The sequence below is a fragment of the Aythya ferina genome, assembly GCF_964211825.1.
Source record: "Aythya ferina genome assembly, chromosome: 2".
Taxonomy (NCBI): domain Eukaryota; kingdom Metazoa; phylum Chordata; class Aves; order Anseriformes; family Anatidae; genus Aythya; species Aythya ferina.
In genome coordinates, this window is record NC_140297.1 from 142,327,281 (window position 1) to 142,351,017 (window position 23,737).

At 36.8% G+C, this 23,737-nt stretch overlaps 1 protein-coding gene across 3 annotated transcripts; it reads right to left on the reverse strand.

Annotated features, from left to right (window-relative positions):
* Window positions 1-1,275: 1,275 nt before the first annotated feature.
* Window positions 1,276-23,377, reverse strand: EIF3E (eukaryotic translation initiation factor 3 subunit E). Of its 3 annotated transcripts, XM_084509726.1 has the most exons (14): window positions 23,241-23,377; window positions 21,581-21,695; window positions 19,552-19,602; window positions 18,562-18,679; window positions 15,573-15,615; window positions 15,010-15,114; window positions 13,243-13,368; window positions 11,629-11,753; window positions 10,865-10,991; window positions 8,949-9,050; window positions 7,874-7,983; window positions 2,906-3,008; window positions 2,551-2,685; window positions 1,276-1,446 (listed from the first exon to the last, which is right to left on the reverse strand). In XM_084509726.1, the coding sequence occupies exons 1-14, from the start codon at window positions 23,328-23,330 to the stop codon at window positions 1,408-1,410; spliced, it is 1,389 nt and encodes a 462-aa protein (XP_084365852.1). In that variant the 5' UTR covers window positions 23,331-23,377; the 3' UTR covers window positions 1,276-1,407. The 3 variants fall into 3 exon arrangements, with proteins under 3 accessions (XP_084365852.1, XP_084365854.1, XP_084365853.1); XM_084509728.1 differs by lacking the exon at window positions 19,552-19,602; XM_084509727.1 differs by lacking the exon at window positions 19,552-19,602 and having other exon boundaries at window positions 1,276-1,473; window positions 2,507-2,685.
* Between the last annotated feature and the right edge of the window lie 360 nt (window positions 23,378-23,737).

Sequence of the window (23,737 nt, forward strand, 5' to 3'; positions counted from 1 at the left end):
TCAACTCTGAGCTGTATGTGTATCAGAGCAGTCACATAACTATTGAGCATCTAAGGGTAGAGATGCCCCAGCCTCTCTTAGTGACTGGTTCCAGCACTTCACTATCATCATAGTAAGAAAAAAAGTGAATTTCCCCTTATAACTAGTTTAAATTTTTCCATGTTCTCATCTGTTCATTACCTCTCATTCTGTCTCTATGGACCTCCAAGTACATACCTGTCTATGAAGCCTCTAATTACATACTGAGAATGGCAATAAAAATCTGTTCACCTTTTCTCAAAGCTGAGTGTACTGAGTTCTCTCAGCTGTTCTATATCACAGGCTCTTCTTCCTCACTATTTTAGTACCCTTCCCTAGAAGATCAGTCTTTGTATTACAGAACCCTGAACTTGGGCACCATATTCCACCTGTGTTCTCACAAGAATAATGACTTCTGTATACCTGTTCCAGTCTTTGCTAATAAAGCTCAGATAGGACTTTGTGGAAAGACATGCTTTGTAGTCCTGCCATAAGCAACTGCTGACTTGTGTTGACCTTGCTACCCATCATCCCCGCCCAGGTCCTTTTCAGGAAAGTTACTTTCCATTCAATCCATGATCCTTGATGTTATTCCATCCCAGATGTAGGACTTCACGCTTTGCCTTGCTGAACTTCAGTGTGGCCACAAAGTTCTGGCATATGCAAGATGAGCATGTTATGATAGAGGAGCAGGAAGAGTAGAAACACCTCAAGTTGGAACTGCTACCAAACATCCTCTAAAAATTATGATCAGGCCATAAATGTAGAAAGGTCTTCCTTCTCTTTACAAAAGAAATTCTAAAAATCAGCTTTTGCCAGCTCTGGCATCACACTAGCTGTCAAGTAAGTCTTAAATGTAGCCAAAAATGCAAAATATTCTAGCCTGGAAAGTATTATAGGAGGAAGGTTGGGAAGTTGGAATAGCTTGCTACATGTGAATAGGTTCCAGAACTTTAAGAGGGAAGCAAGTATAGGATTAGGGGTAAGGTGCAAGAGTCAGTTTTTCCTTCAATCCTAAAAGCTGAACTGTGTGCACAGCCAGTATCTCTTCCTTTTGATATTTGCATTGACTTCACAGATCACTAAAAAGGGAGCTGGACTTTCTAGCTTGGAGGTACTATGCAGTACTCCACAGAACAAAGGTGCCAAGGAAATCTACTTCAGTGTAATCCAAAATGCTCCAGAATAAATGCTCCATACTGAAAAGCCCCTTTATAACAAGTACAAAACTTATCAAATTACAGATGACACAGACTGTTAAAAGTAGCCAATTTTATTCAAATAATTTTTAAGAACACACAATTAGCTTTTCTCAAAAAGGTTACATTTCATATTTATCATATGCTTTTTAGTCAAATGACAACTGATTTCTCCCCCTCTGCAGAATTCTCAGTAGAAGCCAGAGTCTTGAGTAGCCCAGTTAGGTGCCTAGAATAAAATAAGGATCAGAAGTTACTATCCTATCAGTAAGTTACTGAAATTTATGAGAAACGATTTAAGAAATTTCTAAGACTGTGAAATAAGCATTGTTATTTAGTAAAGGAACTCTAAGTTTCAAACAAGTGTTGATATATGCAACAAGAAGTATGCAACATAAGTCATACAGCCAGAGTCTCCCAACCTAGTAGCTTCAGAAAATGAAGTTCTAGAGCATTCCAAAATAAAAATGTAAAAATTTGGTAGCTATATTCACTAATAGTGAATTCACTAAATTATACAAAATTTCTAATTAACTAGTTTACAATTGTTTGTTCAACCTAACGTTTTAGTGAAGTAGTGAGTAATCCCAATAAAATTTAAGTTATTAGCTTTTTTGAAAAATGTATCTTACTAGGTCCTTAGTGGACCTCAGTCATCCATGCTACATTTTTCTTTTTCCTTGCAAAATTTCCTATATTGTAAGACAGACAGACAAAAAACAGATTTTGCCAACATTATTTTCACTAGTGGCCAACCTCGTTATATTCTCCAGCCCTTAATGAGATAGGTCAAAACATCAGGGTTTTGTGCAACTCCATGTCCCAGTCTCAAACATTGTTTATTCTTCGCCCAGTTGTACTTACCTACAAATACTTCAGTTACAAGTGGCACTGCAAAAGGAACACTTGCACAAAACTCAGTATTGTCAAGGAACACCAAAGTGAGGGAAAGGGCCATTTATCTCAATGTTCAACATTCAGAATGGTTTAAGTACAACACACTTGGGAAAAAAAATAATGCAACTACGTTCATACATGTTCCCCTTTAATGAGTCTTTTAAGGTAGCAAGAAAAACTACTGCAAGGAAGTACAGAATCAATTTATGACAAAACTACTCCGGCATTCTTTTTTTCTTTCTTATTATCTCTTCACATTACAAAACAAGAATCACTATCTAATGCTCACTATAAGAAATGTCCTATTTAGCTTCTAGAGCCAGAACTAGTTAGGTACTTCTGATAAACTTGAACTAAAGAACATTTTAGAATTATACTTTAATATTACTCACAAAAAAAGATAGCAGGAAATCAGAAAAACACAACTTATACCAACCTCAGATCTACCACTCTGATTCAGTTTCTTCTCAATGTTCATAGCCAACATTTGACTACGAAAAGACAGGCTTTTGGTTTTTTCAATCACTTGTTGATAAGGTGACACTGCGTTGTTGCCCATAACTACATGGCCCTAGAACACAATAAAGATACAGGAAATTTAACAGCCACTCAGAACGCACAAGCTTTTAATGCTCTGCTTTCAAAGCTTTCACAAGTCATCTCACACAAAATCAAAACACAGTAAGTGAAGTCCACTACATTTTACAGACAAAGAAAAGTTAGAACTTGTTGCTTCTAAATAAAGAGAAATAAAACTTGATGAAAATTCAGAGTCACTTTGATTCACATACCAGCTTTGAATCCAACTTGGCATCTAATCGTGCATTTCGGATTAGATTGACAATCCATCTTTCTGCTTCCTCAGGAGTCATGTTTAGTTTATCTGCTAACATACTAAGAGATAACAGACTTATCAGAAACTGAAACACAATCCCTCTCACATTGGTAAATATATTCCAGGCCTACAGAACATGCACCAAAGCAACACACCAAATTTAGCACAGCACAAAGCTTGTCTTCAAGAGACATCATATACTTGGGAAGCATACTTTCTTTTGATTTAAATAACCCCAAAGCTTACATACATACACCCTTTCACATCTTCCCCTTCCCCTTTTATTTTTCTCCTTCATAAAACGGAATTTAAAAAATTCCTATCACTGCTTGAGACCTGCTGAATAAGGAATTAACTTCTTGAAGTATACACCTACTTGTTGTGAACCTGTTATTTCACACTCACATCTTGGCCTGTACAGTTTTATATAATATCTGTTTCTATTAAACCTTGCCCACATGAAACAGCAACCATCACTGTAAAGCAGAACATTGAATTACTTAGTCTTATTTAAAATAACAGTAGTCAAGAAAGTAGTCAAGAAAGTTTAGAGAAATTACTCCAGGAAAGCATTTGACAATAACTCCATTAGCAACTCTGAAGTTCCAGGAACAAGTGCCATGAGACTACACAGCTTGGTATGGAAATGTGACAAATGCATTACGCATCTGAAGATGATACGCAACACTTAAACTTCTTGCAAATTCAAAGAGGAATGGGGAAGGAGGGCAAAACTGAAAGGAAAATGCTTTCTGAAGCAGGCACTCTTGTCCAGAAATAAATCCCTCTGATGGTGTTTCCTGTGGCTTTCCAGCCAACTCCTCTAGCTCCCTACTGGCATTTGGCTACTGCAGGATATTCGTAATGCTCATTCTTCCATCAGCTTTCAGACTGACGTGACAAACAAGAGGGAAGGGCTGCAAACATCACCAAAAACCCAGCTGGCTATACTGGAGTTGCACAAGAGGTTAATTCCTCACCAGTTTACAGGATCTTGCTTACACATTTTCTGCACCTCAAAGTCATTTTCATTTTGATACTAATTACTGACAAGCTAATACTTGATAGCCTATCAATTATTAGCTAGTCTACCTAGCCAGGCTAGGTATAGTCTTCTCTATACAATCTCTCCCACACACTTGTCTCATCCTTCTTCCAACTATAAATATAAACTCAATTCTCCTTCCCACACTCCCAACTGATGACTCTGAAGTGGCATAAACATGGAAAAAAAATCAAGTAACATACACTGAACTCACTTCAGAGAAATGACAGCAAACAGACAAGGTATGTGGAGCTTGACAAAGCAAGGGGAAGTTAAAGACCCAACCACAGTTGCTCCTATTCCACCAGAACTTCAATCAGTGGTTCACTTTAAGGTTGTAGAGACATAATGCAGACAAAGCAAGAGAATAGAAAATATCAGGTGTAAAAATCATTGTGGAATTATCAGTATCTTGACAGTATGAGATAGATATTTCAATAGGAAGAAGCTGCAAGTTGCTTTAGCATCACTGATTCAAACACAGTAAACACTGAAAAATTCCAGACTGAATGAACATGGGGCAGGAAGGTTAGGGTAGTTCTCATTTCTCTTTTGGAGGTAGCAGTTGGATTCTGATAAAGTAACAACTCTTCCAGATGACCCCAAAGGTGGCTTTTGTCACAACTTTGTAGATTAAAGTTACCTATCTTGTGATTTAAATATTGACCCTCTGCTCTTGGAAACAATCAAGAATCAGCTTGCTCAGAGTTGTAACTGGGTGCACAGGATTGAACCATATGGCTTCCAGAGGTTCTTTCCAAGCCTCAGCACCTAGATTTTGCTTTTTCCTTATCTTACAGTCCCTCTGTACACGAGGAACTGAGGGGAGCACACAGGCCTTGACGGAACTTATTCCAAACTAGAAAATATGAAGTGCCTTACATCATTTAGTAGATAATAGCACCTTTTCCTATTATCAAGAGCCAATGAAGATGCACTTCATCAACTGGATAAGCTACAAACCTCTACATTAACATTTAAGTTTGGACAACAAATTCAAATCTGTCATCTTGATTTATTATACACTGAACTTGTATTCCAGTGCAATGAGAGCTATGATCAAAAACAGCCTGAAAACTAGATTCTTATGATTCCCAATAAACTAGAAAATACACTTCAGTATGGAGTGCTCTGACAACTAAGAAGGGGTCAAACCTATGTTTAGTTAAATCAGAACATGGAAGAGCATGGATGCCAGGATCCTCAGCAACAACTGTTTCTCTGTAGATTCACTCCTCTCACAACCCACCACTTGTTAATGTAAACACAGTCCTAGAAAGTTTTCCCACCCTGAAGATGGCTTTTGAGAAGGAATACATTCTCTACACCTACATACTATCAGTCTTGAACAGGGGATAAGTACTATAAATTGCTTTATTCATGTCTATATTTTAGTAGCTCAGCTTCTTCAGAGGTAGGCTCCCCTATTAGCTAGAAAGTTATACAGCACGCATGACAGAAGTCACACCTCTGTACAGCTTCTGGACAGTTTTCTTGCATATGCATTTAGCAAGTTTCCATATTACAGAATGAAAGTGACAGATGGTAAAGAGGGATATAAAAAAGTTCTCAGTTTTTAAACTTTGAAATGTACATGAATTTTAATATAAAATAGCTGAAGTTACCAAGTAACAAAACTTTTAGTGAAATATATACACACCAGTATTAAGAAACTTCTACAATTCTATCAAACCTTTAAAGCAAAAGATGATCTAATGTCACCATTTGCAGTTACCAGCTTCCACCTTAAAGTCCCCTTGCAGACATTAAGACAAGTACTTTCCTGGTAAAGCAACAGCCAAAAAGCACTCGATCTTTCAAAACTCATTACACTGAATACTCATCCTGATTATGATTATATTTCAACAGTATTCTCCTATTGCACTATTGATATATGTATCTAATACTCCTATCTCCCATTTCAGGCTACAGGTGGTTTGAAAAATAGTTTCAAAAGTAGTTCTCTTGATTATTTCCATCTGTTTGCATAGAATTACCAAATTCCACACATCTTCATATATAAACAAATCTATTGTGTACTGTGCACAGAAGGAAAAGAGAAGAGCTCTTCAACTGAATACAGACATATCTAACCACACTAACCAAATCACATCCTTAACTCATTTAATCTATTATTCCCTATTAAACAACACATTTCAAATAGTGAACTAATTGTAGGATGATACAGCACATAGGCCACTTATCAGTTGTGATCTTAAATTTGCGTCCTTCAGAAGAACACTACCTGCCTAACAGATGTAAGTAGTTAAAAAGTTAAACTATTCCTCTAGTTTCTATTTAACATAAGGAATAAAAGATTTCTCCTAATCATTTTCAAATTTGTTCTGAACACTTAAACAGTACTTATCTATCAAGAAGAACTGTGGTACAGCCAACTAGTTATCAACTCCAGGAACAGCAGTGGAAGTCACTTGTGGACTGAGAAATATAAGAACTATGCCTTAAACTTAACATTTTGACTGGCCAATTCCTTCAAAACAAGTTCAGAATGCACTAAGAAATACGTACCCCACTTAAGCCCAAATATAATGGTTTCTACAACTTGTGCATAAATGTGTTTATCATTTAAAACACTGACCTAGTGAAAAATCTTTTTACTGATTGATTCCACATACAATTACCTGAAGTGGTATATGCAAGGAATGTCTATGTCCAACTCAACTCAATTTACCCTCTGCCTCAGAACATACCATAATGCTTATAAAAACACCACTACATGCATGCACTTATCACACAGAACTACAGCAAGCCACAATATTTTCAGTCATACTGGAAACAAAAATACCATATATGGCACAAAGCAGTATGAACCACAAAACAAGTAACATACTAAAACAGCAACCATCTACCACAGACCTTGATTTGTTAAATAAAGCTTGCTAATTTTGCCTAATGAATCATTTGTTATCCAGTCTATCAGCATCTTCCAACAGACAGTTAAAGCACACTTAAGATGCATATACTATGTTCTCTACATATTGCTTCTATGATAAACACTTATTTAACTAAAGACTAAATATCTATGAGAAATAAACTTATACATCTATCTTTATAAAAACTTGTGCTTTCACAGAACAAAGATTTACAGCAAAACAGCGAGAAACTACGTAGTTTTATATTACGTAGAAACTCATCCTTAAGAGAGATTCATTTTATATTTTCTAAATACTTATCCAAAATCCTTTTATCCCCAAATGTGCAGTACTTTGCCTAAGGTAATTTAAGATAAAAATATTAGCCCATAAGTGAAAGGATACTCATAGAAGTATAGAAAAATTTGTTCAGAGCATTTAGTTCATATTACAAGTGTATATGCTTAAAACATACTTCTGTTAATTAAAATCCCCCCTAAATTGTTTTCTACCAACTGGGGTATTGAAGTCATTAATAACTTTTTCTGTGATGCAAATAAAAAACCCTATCATTTTGCAGATGCATTTGAAGACAACTGTCACACGTGAACAGGAAGTAATAGATTCTTCTGCCTTTCTCCTACTATAAATATTCATGAAAAAATCATCCTTTCAGTAAGCTTCCAAAACTCTTGACAATTTTATGTCAAGTCTTTTTGTTTTGAAATCAAGTAGCATTAAAATGCTTTTTCTGAGGGCCACTCACATACATGTATTTGCTCTGGACACAAGCTAGTAACAAGATGCCGTTGAATTTCATTGATTTACCAGCTTTGGTACCTGCTGTCTCAGATCTCTGCAATGTTCTCTAGAGATTTAAGTGATGTAGAACTATGGGGAACAGAAGTATAGTATAACTAAAATACATCACTTAGAAGTTTATGCTGTTTGTCAAACTCATCTGCAACTGATTTTTCTGAACCGCAGATCTAAAAAGTCACCTTACCCAATGCTGATACATTGATGGATGCGACAGAAAGTCTCAAATATAAAGAGACGGGCATTCTCAATGAAGTCTTCAAGGCATGCCACTAAGAAAAAATCATTCACAAGCACCTGCAAGTGTAAGGAGAAAGGCAACACTTAGAACAAACATGGAAAGAGCAGGTATGTACATGTACATAGCTTCAATACACATGATCAGGAACAGTCCATCTAAGAACACTTCTTGGCATATTCCAAGATGTGGACAGAAACCTACAGATTTAACAGAAAATTTTATAGTTCTGTAGTCTGCTAAATTGAAGTCACACAATGTAACTGGGGTTGGACTCAAAAAAGAGAAAAGTCTACAGTTCTCGTAAGTCTACTGAAGACCTCCCTTAATAATGCATAAAATTTAAGTACTGCCCTCATAATCTAAGCATATTCTCATACTCTCATTGGGCACTTTTATCAGCATTCTCAGCATACAAACCAGCTTACTTAGTACTGCAAATGCACCTTTTAAGTTTAGACTACAGGGCTTTTGGCCCTTTGCAGTGAACAGAACAAACCTGATTTACCCCATTAGGTGACCAATACCAATGAAAAGAGTCAAAACAAAAGCTGTAAGAATTGGTACCAGCTTTCAGCTATAAGTATTAACCTTTACACTAGTCAACCCAAGCATAACCCAACCCAAGATAACTATGTTAATTTGTTCCAAGAATATGCACTCAAATATCCTTGGTTATTTCATGTTGTTTTTCAACATTACAATTCAAAGGTGCAACATCTTTCAGAACAAGAGGTAAATGCAAGCTTTTCTTCAAACACTTCTCAAACAAATAGAAAAGCTGAAGCTCAGACAGATAAACACTTATTCCCTTTTTGTTCTAAAAACTGATTAAATACAACTTTTAAGTTATACCCTTAACAGTAAGTCTTGTTTAAGTGTTACAAAATGAGTTGTTAAAAAGGCATGATTTAATGCTTATCAGGAGACACCTGCAATGAAATCAAGTACCACTTCAAACAAATTAGCTGACCACTGATTTTAGAGATCCATGCTTAAATGAAGAAAGTGTTGTAAAGCTTACTGTTTCACACTCTCTCAGCTTCTTCTGTGCACCATCAAAATCAAAATTAACATACAGGCATTCCACAAATTCTGTGATGGGGTCCCTGTACGTGTAGGACTCCTGTCAAAAATAAGTAAAAAATCAGGCAATATAGGAAACCAAGGCCACAAGATCACTTGATCACTGTATCACGTGTAACAAAATTTAATACTTGAAAAAAGTCTATACAGTCTCATAAGAGCCATAAACACCTATTTTTAATACTCATTAAATAATTAGGAGTGCAGTTTCACTTTCAGCATTTAGCAGGTTAGAAGTACTGTTACTGAACAGAACTGATTTTGTGTCAAACATGCTATTTTCTTAAAGCATTAGAAGATTCTTCCTCAATTTGGATTAGTTTTTGCAATTGGAATAGTCACTTTCAATTGTATCAGCATTCAATATACAGTTAAGTCATGGTTAATACAAAATGCTACCACTTATACAAAATACTTAACTTTATTTTGACATTACAGAATAAACTCATAACTAAGAGGCAAGAATAGATTTATACACATGTGTAAATTAATAAATTTGGTATATTCCTAATGTACATTTTAAGGCAGCTTAATTCAATAGCTGTCATTATCAGCTTCAGTATCCAAAGAGGATGAGCAGATAAAGTAATTACTAAGGCAGCTCTTTTTGTCAAAGAAATTTGAGTCTGATTTCCTTGGAACCTCATTTATGTTTAATGTTCAGTTTTATGGGTCATTTTACAGACCAAAATTGCACTTATTAACCAAGAAATTAACACTCATGTGAAACAGTCTTGGATAACATTTTCAGCGTAATAGAGATGAACATACAACTGCTTACCTATTAGTTCAATACTTGCACAGGACATTAGTGTCTTAGTGTTTAGAGAATGGACTGACTTGCCTCTTACCAAGAGTCTACCATGCAACACTGCAGAATTGCCATTTATCATGTCTGAAACACTTTCAAATATATAAATACATAGCCTCTACCATTCAACAATGATACAATGAACCATACGGAGAAGAGTAAAATCTTTTAATGGGCATTTCAAAACCAACAGAATTGTTACTTTCAAAAGGAATATGCTACTGACACTTTCTTCCCATATTGAATGGGAAAGAAAATTAAAACAAGAAACACTGTAGAAATGTTAATTGTATTACAATTCAATCCTAAAGTAAAGATTTTCCTCAAGACAGGTTCTGACGCTTGAACTTCTTTACAGTTGCTTATGCTACTACTGCTGTGAAGATTAACACTTAGAAAGATTAAGATGCTTAAAATTTGAATTTTGAATTGATTGGACTTAACATAGTGAGTTGTATCATTGCTTAAAGTGGACACAAATGCTAGCCTCTAATAAATGCACCATCACATATATACCAGTTTTATTCACCATGTATGGTATTATTACAAGTTGCATACCAATTTCAGATCACAATCTTTGTGATTAACTGCTTAACTGCTATTATCAAGCACCTTGATTCTTTTGTAACTCCTATCAATGGCTACATCCTCTCATAACTGTGATAAAACATTTAAGAAATGCATATGAATTTGAACATAAAACAGGGTACACTGTTCAGTTGTCCTGAAATGCAAGCAAGATTTTACTTGTACAACAATTCATTGTAGGGATGGCTGAAAAAGAATCAGATCAAGAACAATTCCAAGGATCTTGCTGAAGTTTTCTGCCTTGATCATACAGGGGGGAAAAAGCAAAACTGACAGCAGTACTTCATTCATTATTTTGCCCTTCCAGCAAACAATATACATTTTACTTCACAATGAACAAAAACTTCAGTGACAGAGTTAGGACTGAAATATGTAAGAAGTCCCATCACAGGCACATTAAAGTTATAGTCCCAGTAAAAAAATATGAACAGGAAACAGCAGATTTCAGCCCTTACCTGTTGAATAACCTTGACTAGATCTTTCAGCACTTGTCTACGTTTTCGAACATCCTTATTTGTTATGACTGCAGTAGTGAGGTATCGGAGGATATGTGGGCACATTGTCTGAATTGCATTGAGATACCTGAAAAGTCCAGACAGAGCTCAGGAAATCCACTTTTGCATCAAAATAATACTTATAATAGCTCGTGTCTTCTATGCAATACTATAGCACATTTATTTAAATACAGAAGGATTTGTATTTGTTAATTTATATTTGCTAACAATGATGACCTCTGGTGAGGAAGGAGAAGAGGCAGCAGTGCACTAGTAGAGAAGGGAGTTTGCACTAAAAGAACAGTCCATGTAATACTGATAATTAATTTCTGGTGTTAAGCTGTTCCAGATGTCATATAGCTCTACATCTCAATTCACATTTTTATTCTTCTCAGATTTTCCTCAAGTTCTTCTCAAACAGATCTTGTAAAGTCAAACCAGATTTTACAAGAATCTTCCCCACCACCCTGAAAGATGTTGTAGGAATCAATACATGAAGTTATTCCATACACTTCAACATGGGGGAAAAAAGGGCCAGTTCTTCCTGTTTTACCATCTGCCTCCTTGAAGGGGAATTATAGCCACAAAGAAAAACAAATTATAAACAAAAACCCAGAAAATGAAGTGCTAGTATCATTGGAACTCCTGAAACAGATCAGAACACTGAACGAGCTTGTGTATTTATTTTTCATTAACCCCCAAAAATACAGCACAAAACAACTTACTGTGGTTGATAGAGAAAGAGATCGATGATATTGTCTCTCCCTTTAGGATGATTAAAAAACACAAACAGAGACCAGTGGATGAGCCATGTTCTTTGTTGAAGAGACTGCAGCGGAGAGCTTACTGACTACAAGAAAACAACACTAGGTTAAACCAAAGTAACAAGACAGTTCACATGAATACCAATACATGGAAAATTATAACTAGTTTTCCATTGACTCCTTTTAGTTATCACTTTAATGCAGAGTTTAACCTCCAGCTTTTTAACTTAACTGGAAAGTACAGATGTGCTGAAAGCTATGACCAAGATAACATTTTTTCCAGCATTTTATTTCAAATTGTTTGCCAAAACTCATTCTGTTACCACAGGAGCATAGACTTCAGTTCTCAGAAGACCACCATACTAACAAAGTAATTACTTCCCTTTTTAATCCTGAATTTCAGCCCTTGTGTCTTCACATATGATCTGATGAACTTGCTTCTCTAGCTTTTCAGTTTCTCTTTTAAGCACCACAAATATTTTTTGTGATACTCTCAGACAGTGATGAAATGCCACAAACATTTCCAATGAAAAAAATGCAAACCTAACTTCACAGACTCTCTAGGTTGGAAGAGACCTCAAGATCATTGAGTCCAACCTCTCACCTAACACTAACAAGTCCTCCACTAAACAACTTTCTTCATTTAAACCAACCAATACAGCAGAAATAGGGATTCAGTTCTATGCTTACCTGGATTTGCTCCAAATTTAACAGCTCTTCAAAGAGGTTGAAAAGCAACATATTTAAAACCAATGGATATAGCAAGTAATAATCACTCACAGGATCAGGACAACTATTATGATTCAACCCCCTACTAAAAGACATGGAGTCTCATGACTAAACCAGATTTAATAGTCTATAAGAATATAGGTTCATAGAGATTAGTAAATTTGACAAGAAGAATTGTTAACATTTGTTATCTGCCATGTAAAATAAAGAACAATTGGGGAAAGAGGGGAGCGAAGTATTTCAAATACAGACACTAAAGTTCTACAGATAGTTAAGACTAAGACTCTGAGAGGTCCTTAATCACTTCAGCTGCTTTGAATTAATACTGCATCCCCATTCTTTCCCTTCATGTTCCTGGTAGTCATCTGAACTCACATGGTAAGGAAACTGAATTGACTGAAACTGGTTTCCACTAACAAGCCTTACATTTTCTGTTAAAAATATTTTCATGCAACAAGAATATAGATACATGCATTTAATTCTTTACAGAAAAGGAAAAGTACAGCTATCTGAAACTTAAGTAGCAAGCAGTTTCTCATATAGAAACCTTGCTTTCAAACTCATCCTTGAGCCAGGTGGTTTGTTTGTTTGTTTTGGAAATACCTTAAAAGTTCTCAGCTTCATTTCTAAGCATAAAGAAAAAGCAAATCATTTGAAAAAGACTGGATAACTCTTCAACATTTCTTCTTGAGCATCCTTCTACTTTCCTGACACCACTTAGGAAATGCACATCCTTAGCAAAAGCATGATTAACTGCTCTTAATGACATAAGTAGTAATTAATAGCAGAACTTGAATACTAACAACTAACTTCTCACCTTACTAACATGACCAAGATTTCACTTACATTATTATCTATTGTCTCCTTCAGTCTTGTGAGATCTTCCATGGCTGCATCCCAATTCTGCATCAGAATTTCAGATGCAAGTTTCCCCCACAGAGAACTCAGAGCATTTCTGTCTGTAGCTGGAACCTAATTCAACAACAGCAATAAGTCATCTTATTCTTAAAAAGCAGAATTTCTAAAGATATTAAAAGAAAATTTCTATTTTTAAACTTACAGGATGTCAAACTAAATCCTATCTTTCTGAATTGTACATACATACATGTTAAATACTTAAAGCAATTTAGGTACAAAAGGTGAAAGAGCAGTAAAACTTCTAAAGTAGAAACTAGAAAATCCTGTAAGACAAAGCTCCCTGCTGCTGTTTTAACTTACACAACAGAAAACTAAAAAAATAACTATATGCCTGAGATGACACTAGTTCCAAATCTATACTATGTAAGAATGTTTCTGAGCTATTAGAACAAATGCCTCTTTCAAAGCAGGTGCCCCAAAAAATTGGGACAGCAGATAATCATATCACCAAATCTAAGACTCAGATTTTCTGCTAATGCTGTAGAGGAAACATACTTCTCACACAAGTGTTCAGTAAAACTACAGCTTTGCAGTAGTGAGTGTTTCCTACAAGGATAGTTCTAAGGTCAAGCCTTCTTAGTTTGATAAAAGAATGTGTTACACTAGGTCAATTCAGTGTCAAGTTCTTCTCTCAAATTAGTTATAATAGTTTTCATCTGTTTGGTTCATCACACAAACCTTAAATAAAAAATAAGATCTTCTCCTGGAGTTAGTAACAAACCCTACACCAAGCTATTACAAACACAAAAGCAATACTTCATGTTTTTAAATTCATTAACCTAAGAATATAATGTTAAGCCCAGAGTTAAAGTGCAATTAAGGACAGCTGCCCACAAACCTATGCAAGTTAGTTATTTCCTCTCTCAGAGCATTAAATTCTGAGTACTGAAAAGTCATATAGAAGAATTCCACCTTATCAACATTTGACTATGAATTCAACTCATTCTTACTCTCAACCCTATTCTCATTAGGGATTCATTTCACAAATTTGCTTTTTGAATTATAGCAGTAATTTTTGTAGTTGACTATTTAATCTAGCAGCATTTCAGAAAGTTTAGGGTCTTTCTAGATGGGACTAGAAAGTAGATATTCACTGAACAACAGTAAGTTGACTGTATTGAGAGTCTCACAAGACACTCTCTCAAAATTCATTCCTACACTTCACAAATGATATGAGTTACAATAACATGAGAAGAGTTGCTTAAGGAGCAATAGATCTCATTCTATAAATCTCATTTACTGCTTACATTTCCTGGGTACATGACTTAGTCTTAAATCTGCCATAAAATTCACAAAAAGGTGGATTAAGAATCCAAATAAGAAGTTAGTTCACCATTACCAGTGATTACCTTCAACCTACCGGCAAGCTTTTTACCCATGCACAAAAGCAACTATTTTTCTAAGTTTTTCTCTAGGATTCAGTTACAGTCGGGAAACAAATATGAAACAAGAAATACTGCAAAATTTGATCTTATCACAAGACCCACAAATGTAAAGAACAAATTTGAAGAAGTTTCGCATGAAACCAATTGCTGGACAACAGTCATTAAGTATATTAATAATGAGTCTGACAAGTCTTTTCAATTTTTCCTTGGTGCATAGTAACTGTCTCAAAGAAGCTCACATTGTATTTTAACAATTAATACAGACAATAGAGGACTAAACATTTCACTAAAAAACACAACCAAAACTTACCAGAACCCTAAAGAAGTATAGATATTCTGCAGCTCCAGAGTAATTGCCACATTCATACTGGAATTTTGCATACCTGTAGAGAGTATCTAGGTACTCCTGCCTAAACTGTAAAGAAAAAGTTTTCACTAGTAAAACAAAATGTTATTAGAAGCCCATTTCAATAGTAACCCTTAACAGACCTTTTCAAAAAGTTGAATAACTTCTCCAAAGTTATTTGAAAGATATTGCAGACTCTATAGACAATGCAAAAGCTACTCTTAACTTACATCACTGAATTAGTGACTAAATTAACACTGTGGAAAAAACGTTCTGCATTGCAAAGTGAAGCACAACTTAGTTAGAAGGACATTGCTACTATTAAGCTCCAGCTTCAGTTTTTGTTTGTATTATTGTATGAGCGCAAAGGCATTCAAATAAAATATTTCAGCACTAGGAGTTCCATCCATAAGCTACAGTCAAGTGAGCCAGGCCAAAACACTGGTTCAGAGCTGCTGGCTGTGGGAGAGGTGGGATGGAAATGTTTAGACCTGAGTTCCAACAGATAGAGCAATTAAAACACTTACACCATGCTTCTCAGCTAAGTAGTCAAACAGCATTCGACCATCCCTATAATGAAAAGATAAAAACCACTGTTTTTACAAAACAGATTGTCACCATGCAACACACAACACAACACAATCTTTAGTTGTTAAAAGTACCCAAACAGTACATGAATTTAGAATGATACTTCTCCAGTTGTTGTGCAATAGTAACTACAGAAATAGCAAGCCAATTATTCCCTAAGTAAAATTAATGTAATTTAAAATAATCATTGCCACCTGCAACAGATACACTCAAGAAAAGGTGGGAAATTGTTTTAAATTTGACAGCATCCCCAGTGTTCAATATGAAAATTAAATTCTAATAGAATTCTCAGTTGTTCCAATTCCACAGCAATTACTCTAGCCAAGAAGTACAAATTTAAAAGAAGATGAGAAAAAATTGCAATGACTCAAACCACTGGAAACGAAACTTATTGCACTCAACACTGGGACATAGTGGTTAGCACGGATACCTCTATGACAGAAGTACCTGAAAAGTACACAACTAGAATCAATAATCACACTTAGTCAGTTGTAAATGCTTACTTTACATATGAACACATTAATGAAGCCTTTTGGATTCAACATGCATAATAGAAGAGCAACCACCATTATCATGATCTAAGATAAGTTCAAGCCTCCAGGAGGCAGACACAGGATGACCTACCACCAGTGTCACACTATTGCCCATAAGATTTTATACACCTGTGGTATTTTGAACAATTTTTTATTTTGTGCATGATTTTATCCAGTATTTGCAATAAATTAGAAAACATTACTGAAAATAGTCTCAATTTGAGACTTTGATCATATGAACCACCTTTCTACAATACTGAAAGAACATTACTTTTTTTCCTATTCTAATGCCTACCACTTCCTGTACCCTTGGGTACCCTCTACTTCCAAGAATTCAGATTTCTTTCAATAATGATGGATTGACACAAGGACTCAAATGTAGTTCTCCAGAAAAATCATTTCGTGTTTGATCAACTCTGTTCAACTGCATCCTATTTCACAGAACTTGCAGGCTAGCTGTTCCTCCTGAGATTGACTGCATTTTTGCTATTTGCTAGTTCAAAGAGAATGATGGCAAATAAGTTGAATTTTATATATTACAGAAGTAAATCCATACATAAATCCACTTCCATACTCTATCATACCCAAGATTTCAATGCAGAAAAGAGCACCAAGCTATAAATTACTCTGTGGACAAAGATACAGTGAAAATGCGCACAGGAGGCAACTTCCTCAATCATTCTGAAATCAACTGACCACAAAGCTGTAAGACTAACTAGAACTTAGGGTATATGAGTCAAGGTCATACAGGGAAATGTCATACTGTCAAGGCAGGGAAGAATGACACACCTCAGTAATACCTGAAGTACTGAGAGTCTCATGTGTTTCTTCCACTGGAAGATACTGCAAGGTGGAGGCATACTGACTATTTCTCTATACTTTTTAAAACTTTAAGGCCTTTCTCCAACATGGGGAAAAAAACAACCTAGATATTTTGGCTTACTCTTGCAAGAGCTGCCAGTTGCAAAGTCTCTTTCACACATCTTCCACTATTCCCCAGACTTGGACACTCTAAACAGCACTGCTATGGTTCAAAAGCTGTGATCTAGAGCCCTGATGATACATAGCTCTGAGTTTGATACAGGTTACAAGTCACGAGCAGAAATTCATAGAAGCCAAGGAAGCAAAAATTGTTATCTACTTATCTGAAGACCACTACTCTGTTCTAGACTGATTTACATATTTCAGTCCAATTCATCCCATTACTGTAGGATCTCAACAATCCCAATCATGACTCCCACTGAGCCAATAACCAAAACCACTATTTCTGAGCAGCAAACTTTCAGAAATTTCAAAAATAAAGAAAAGCAGTTAATTACAATCGGGCTTTTTACTTTCAAAGCTGTATTTCCAAATGCTCTTGAATGGCTCCCTTCTTCCCATAACCACTCAAGCTATAGGCAACATAATTCCTTCTCTTATTAGAATGGACTTAAATGCATATTCATGCAGAAATAAGATATAAAAGGTACTTTACTTACCCTGACAGTGCTTTTTACAGCAGAAGCTTAAGCACTTTCTGAACAGTAAATAAAAGCTTTTTCTGAACTGCTGGAAAGCTAGTTTCAATATTCCTATTACATACATAGTGGTACAGTATTTGAAATCTTAAAGCAAGCAAGGCTGAATAAGGGATCTAATTAATCTAACAAAAGAAGAGACACTTTACATTAGCAACATTGTTAACATTGTTATTACAATTGTGAAAGACAACAAGCAAAAACTTAGACTAAGTGTCTACCCACCCCTTTCTGTTGAAGAGAGGCAGTTACTTCAACTACTACAGCTGAATCATGCTTAATCATAAGAAAACTGTCTAAACACTGTATCTAAGATGCAACAGACCCATTCTACTTTAATTACTTCAATTCAAGCAAAAAGTAATTGGACACATCTTCAAAAAGATGATTGCTAGCACTACCTCATATCAACAACTTGGTCAGTCCATTGTGGGAAGCAGAGGGTGAAAGGACATTGTATGCCTGAAAGAAAGAATTGCTATGAGGCTGAGAGGATGTTTATCCACCAGGCCTCCCAGAATACGACAGACAACATTCACTAATCCTCTGCAAAAGATACAGGGAGAGAAGGCAGACATCTACAGAAGAGGAATCCAAACGTTGTTTTGACTCCTATTTCCCATCCCCCAAAACATAATGTACTGAGTAACAGGAATCACTTGTCTGCAGCTGAGCACTAAGGACAGAAATACCTTGTGTACAACGGGTAAAATCACTTAAAAGAATAGATTGGGTATACCAATTGTAATAAACTGTCCACACAACTTAAATACTGGTTAGAAATACAAATGCCTTTCTTGCAGTTGCTACAGACAGCCATCATCAATGCTTAAGAGGTACCAACAAGCCTTTGAGAAAGTTATGTTAAAAATTACCTAGTGGACTGCATTTGCCTCGTAGTCTCTGGATCCTCAAACATCTTGACAATAGGTTCAGTTTCAGCCTGAAGTTGTTTCAGCTGTGCAACAACAGTTGTTCTCTTCTCACGCAGAGCTAAACACAAGCAGATCCACGTAATGCTTTAATTTTTTGCAGAAATCAAGCTGTAATTACATGGTGCCAACAGCACATGTAAACACCTTCTTCCAATCCCTACCTAGCTTGTCCTCGCAGTCAAGCCACAAAAGCAGGGGTATCTAACAACTCATTACTTCTACACAAGAGGAAAGGAACCAAAGAAAAAAATAGAGGCTTTTTATTAAGTTAATGTCTCAAACCACTTGAAGAGCAGCTAGCTCAAGCCAAGGCTGTATTAGCCAAGGTATCTCCAAGCTTCCACTGTGGAAGAAAAACTTTTAAGTAACTTCATGTATTCCAAACGAACTTGGAAGAAAGTAAACAATGCTATTATAGCAGTTAGATTAATTTTCCTCTAACTGATCAGGTTCTAAAAGCACGCTTTTAGCATATCTAGCTGAAAGTTCACAGAAAGACTTTAAAGCAGCTTGACCTGCAAGACTGCTATCTGAAACATTATGCATGTTTATTCAGAATATTAACTCTTTATGAAAAGTGTTAACAGGATGATGGTTTTACAGACCCAAGCCTTTCCACCCAGTGCTACCATGTGCAACAAAATCAACACTTAAAGTGGAGCCCTTGTGTTTTAAGAAAAAAGCTACAGAAAAGAATAGCATTTTAAGACTAGGAATATGAACAAAAAAATTATGGGATCAGAGAACCCAAGAACAAATACCAGGAGAGAACAGAATCCAGAAAAACCATGACCAAGGACAACACACCAGGGCATTCAACAACACTACAATGAGTCTGTTAGACTTGTGTTTGTGATTTCTTTGGCAAAGGAGCTCCCAGGGGGAAAAACACCGTAATAGTGACCCAACCAAGGTCTACAAACAACTTGCCTGACAGGAAATACTCCAATAAGGAGCAACTATCTCCAACTTCAGATGAATCTTGAAGTTACAGAAGGGGAAACAGATGTAAGAAAAACTATTGTTAACTTACTAGGAGTACAGATTTTTTTTTCCTGTGACATCTTCTGGCTATGGAATTGAAGTGATCACAGAGGACAAGAAACAGAACTATAAACAGGGCACAGGCATTTCTAAATATAACAGTTTAAGTGACAGTTACACTTTGATAACTTAAACCAGTAAGGCCTTAATAAAAGTTAGTATAAAATTTAATGAAACGAGCAATTTTGCAAGCAAAAAGACCCTGCCTGTACATACATTTTGGTAGTGTTGCTTCATGAAGATGAGACATCTTCATGTGTCATGAAAGCAGTAGAAGAAATCTGTCCTCTTAGGTGAAAGTACTACCTATGCTAATTTCATATTGTTAAATGAAAGCCAGAGATCAAACAATAAGAAGTCATCATATTAAAAAAAGTTTCATACCTCCAAAATGATTATTTAAAAATTAATAGTTTTAAAAGTATGCAAAACAAAATTATAAGGGTGGAAGCTGCTGGACTGTATGAAAGCAGACCTCTTCCAGTGGCCAAGTTAATTCAACTTATACACAGCTAAGAGCTTTGAAATTTATGCAGTTTGGCAACCTAATTAAATAACTGGCTGTAATAAGAATTAAAACAGACTAGTTATTTTGTTAACATGTACAAGAATTGCTACTTCTTGTGCTGTCACTTTACTATTCTTTTATTACTGATACTGTAATATGCTTCAGTAGTTTAGAAACTCTGGAGCAAGGAAAGAAAAAGAGGAAAAACATGCTCAGCTCTAAGATTTTTTTTTATATATATATTTTTTTTTTTTTACAGCCCTGAGACTAACTCTTGCAACCTACAGCACCAAAAGTAACTTCATGGTAAAGCTATCAATACAACTGTTTTAATGAGGAAAGTGAAAGCTTCGGGGGTCTCATGACTGGAATTATCAGTCCCATGCATCATTGCATATGCACCTGTAATCAGTATCTAATGATGAAACATAAGTTTTGACAAAAAGTTAAATCCAACATCCACAACTCAGTTCTTCTGCCCATATGCAGAAGTGTAACAACTGGATCTTGCACCTGATTAAGGAGTACATTGAGTCACTCCTAAGCTGCACAGGAGAAACAAACTGCAGTCCCACTACAGTTTAGGAAAAGGTAATTAATTCCATAGAATTAAATAAGATATGGGAATAAGGAGAAAGCAAATATTCAAAGATTAATGTCAACAAGGAAAAACAACACAAACAAAGAAACAGCAAAAGGAAATAAAGCCACAAAGGATAGAAGTTACAGGAAGTATGATCTCCTATTTTTTTCCTCCCCCTCTCAAGACATTATGCAGGAAGATAGAAGTTGAAGAATGAGAAAGCTTCCAAAAACATGAAGACAATGAGACTAAATTTCAGTTCACAGTATTAATCATTGATTTTCATATATCTCTAATGACTTCATTTGGAGTTACTCCTTCTAAAGAAGAAGCAATTTATCCATTGACGCAATTGGTCAAAACATGCATTTCCAAAAATGACTACCCCCCTCAAGATCTGACAATCAATAGAATTACTTATTAGGAAGATCTAGCCTTAAATATAAGGGATGGTTTAAAGAAAGTTACACTAGCCCCAAATCATTTTGCAATAGTATCTAATTTGACATGAAAAAGCTTTTAAGTGGTTCATTTGACATGAACCACTTTAAGGCTATACCACTGAAGTGTTTGGATTAACCAAATCAGCACTGAAATACGTGCCACATTGAAAGACTAGGTTCCTGATTGACCAGCAAACCCCAGTGTCCCAGGATTAGGGTACTCATTTCAGTATTGCACATCATTTCTTTAAGACAAAAACTGAACAGCTTTGTAGTTTGATGGCAATATGCAAATTACTAACTGCTAATTATTATTTCAGATAGGTTGCAAAGCAATACATAAAATTTGTTTCAAAGCTTTGTGTTAACTGAGCAGCTTACCATGTGGAATTTCATCAGAATACAGGTTTTTGTACACATCCATAGCAAAATCCACCATGTTGGTATCACTGAGGAGATCCAGCTTTCCTTGAAGGAGTTCTTTTTCATTGTATATCTGAAATAGGAATCAGATTTCTCTGAATATCCCTAAATAGTTTCCAATTAATACTATACAGTTAACTTCATGGTAAGGTTCAGTTTATGGATTTTATCCACTTAAGTTACTTCACACATCAAGACTAACACCTTTACAACGTATCACAGTTCTGCCACTTGGTGTGGTTATCATACAGCCTGCCTATTTCCAGTCCTAGCAAGATAGTTCCACTTCCCTACTATCCATGAACACTCGAACTTAAGAATAGTTACAGGACAAGTAACATTTTTAGATGATTATTTCTAATGAAGGTAAATTAGTTACTTAGTAAGCCAAAGTAAGTAACACTTCATGTGGTGAAAGGGGGTGTGGTATAAAACAGGAAATCTGACAAAGATTTAAAAAGTTTTGAACCCAGAACTTAGAGATGCAACACAGACAGGAAGCTCACAAAATAGCATTCTGAACCATGCAGACATATCAAATACTTTAAAATGGATCTCTGAAGAGACACTCAAGATTAAACTTCACATGTAAGTGTAACACAGCTTAAACTGAGACACTTAAGTCTACAGCGTAATAAGTAAATTTCGTTGAGCTTCTGTAATTAGTTCACTGTCTTTAGGCTTGTTTAATTGTTTCTTAAATGTCCTAATAATTTAGCTTTCAGTTGCAAACTGCTGTTAGATCACCAAGATGCAGGTGGAGGGGTAACCTAGCACACAAAAATATGCCTGCATGAAGGGTGCATTACAGTTAACCACACCACATGCAGACCTTTCACATATAAAACCTTCAGAAGCTGAACTTAGCTCTGAACATTATGCTATTCAAAATAACACACTGCCAGAAGTAACCATTTAATTATCTTGAGCTGGTTTACAAACACCAAAATACAACTAACACACTCACGATGAGTGACATCAAACAAAATCTACATAGTAGATATGAAATTTTGTTACAATGTATGTTTGTTACAATAAAAGTTATTGCAACATACACACACTTCACTGTTTTGTTTCTGACAACTTCAAAATTCAAAGTCTATGAAACCTGGCATGTTTTGCTCAGGTTTTTAAACAGACCAGCTGAGTACCTTGGGTAACTCTGATTGACAAGAACTGAGCCTCAAGCACTTCTGACATCAGTGGGCTTCCCCTAGTGACCTAGTTTTACATAAATAGAACAAACCAACGGGGATTTGGGGTACGCAGGACCTGCCCCTGCCCTATACACCAGAAAACAAACAGCGAGGAGGGCGGCTCGGAAGGCCAGCTGCGTGCTTACACCGCCCCTCCGAAGGGTGACAGCCCCGGGCCGGTAGGACAACCCGCAGCAACGAGGACTGGTTCCTTCCCAAAACGGCGAAGCCAACGCAGCCCCGAGCAGAGCCCCCTGCCCCTTCCACCCGCCTCCCCCCGGGCAGCCCCCGCCCGCCGCTCCCCACATGGCGCCGCGCACACCCCCCCGCCGCGCTGGGAGCAGGCCCCGGGCCGCCCGACCGAGGCGCCGGCGGCCCCCCGGTGCCGGCCCCGGCACCTCCCCGCCGCACCGGGCACTCACCTCCTTGACGGAGAGGAACTCGAGCAGCGGGAAAACGAGGTGCCGGTCCAAGAAGTGCGCGATGCGGGTGGTCAGGTCGTACTCCGCCATCTTGGTGCGGGAGGCGGGGAAGAGGAAGGGCCGCGGCTTTTATCGGCCTGAGCGCCTGCGCGGGGCCGGCGCATGCGCAGATTTGCCCGCCCGATATGGCCGGGGCGCATGCGCAGAGGGGGAGATGTGGTGCTTGAGTGCTGGGTGTTCGTAGTCGTTAAGATTGGAAGAGACCTCCAAGATCATCCAACCATCCCCTGCCACCAATGTCACCCACAAACCGTGTCCCCAAGCACCACGTCCAACCTTTCCTTGAACACCCCCAGGGCCGGTGACTCCACCACCTCCCTGGGCAACCCATCCCAGTGCCTGGCTGCTCTTTCTGAGCAGAAATGTCTCCTCATTTCCAACCTGAACCTCCCCTGGCACAACTTGAGGCCATTCCCTCTAGTCCTATCACTAGTTAC

Bases quoted from the DNA above. Each gene is read 5' to 3' on its own strand.
- EIF3E (XM_084509726.1), bottom strand. From the start codon at position 23,330: ATGGCGGAGTACGACCTGACCACCCGCATCGCGCACTTCTTGGACCGG. The intron at 11,754-13,242 runs GTAAGTGAAATC...GTTTTCTTGTAG, and splicing joins AGGAGACAATAGATAATAAT to TCAGTAAGCTCTCCGCTGCA. The intron at 3,009-7,873 runs GTAAGGTGACTT...GTTATCTCTTAG, and splicing joins CATCAATGTATCAGCATTGG to TATGTTAGCAGATAAACTAA.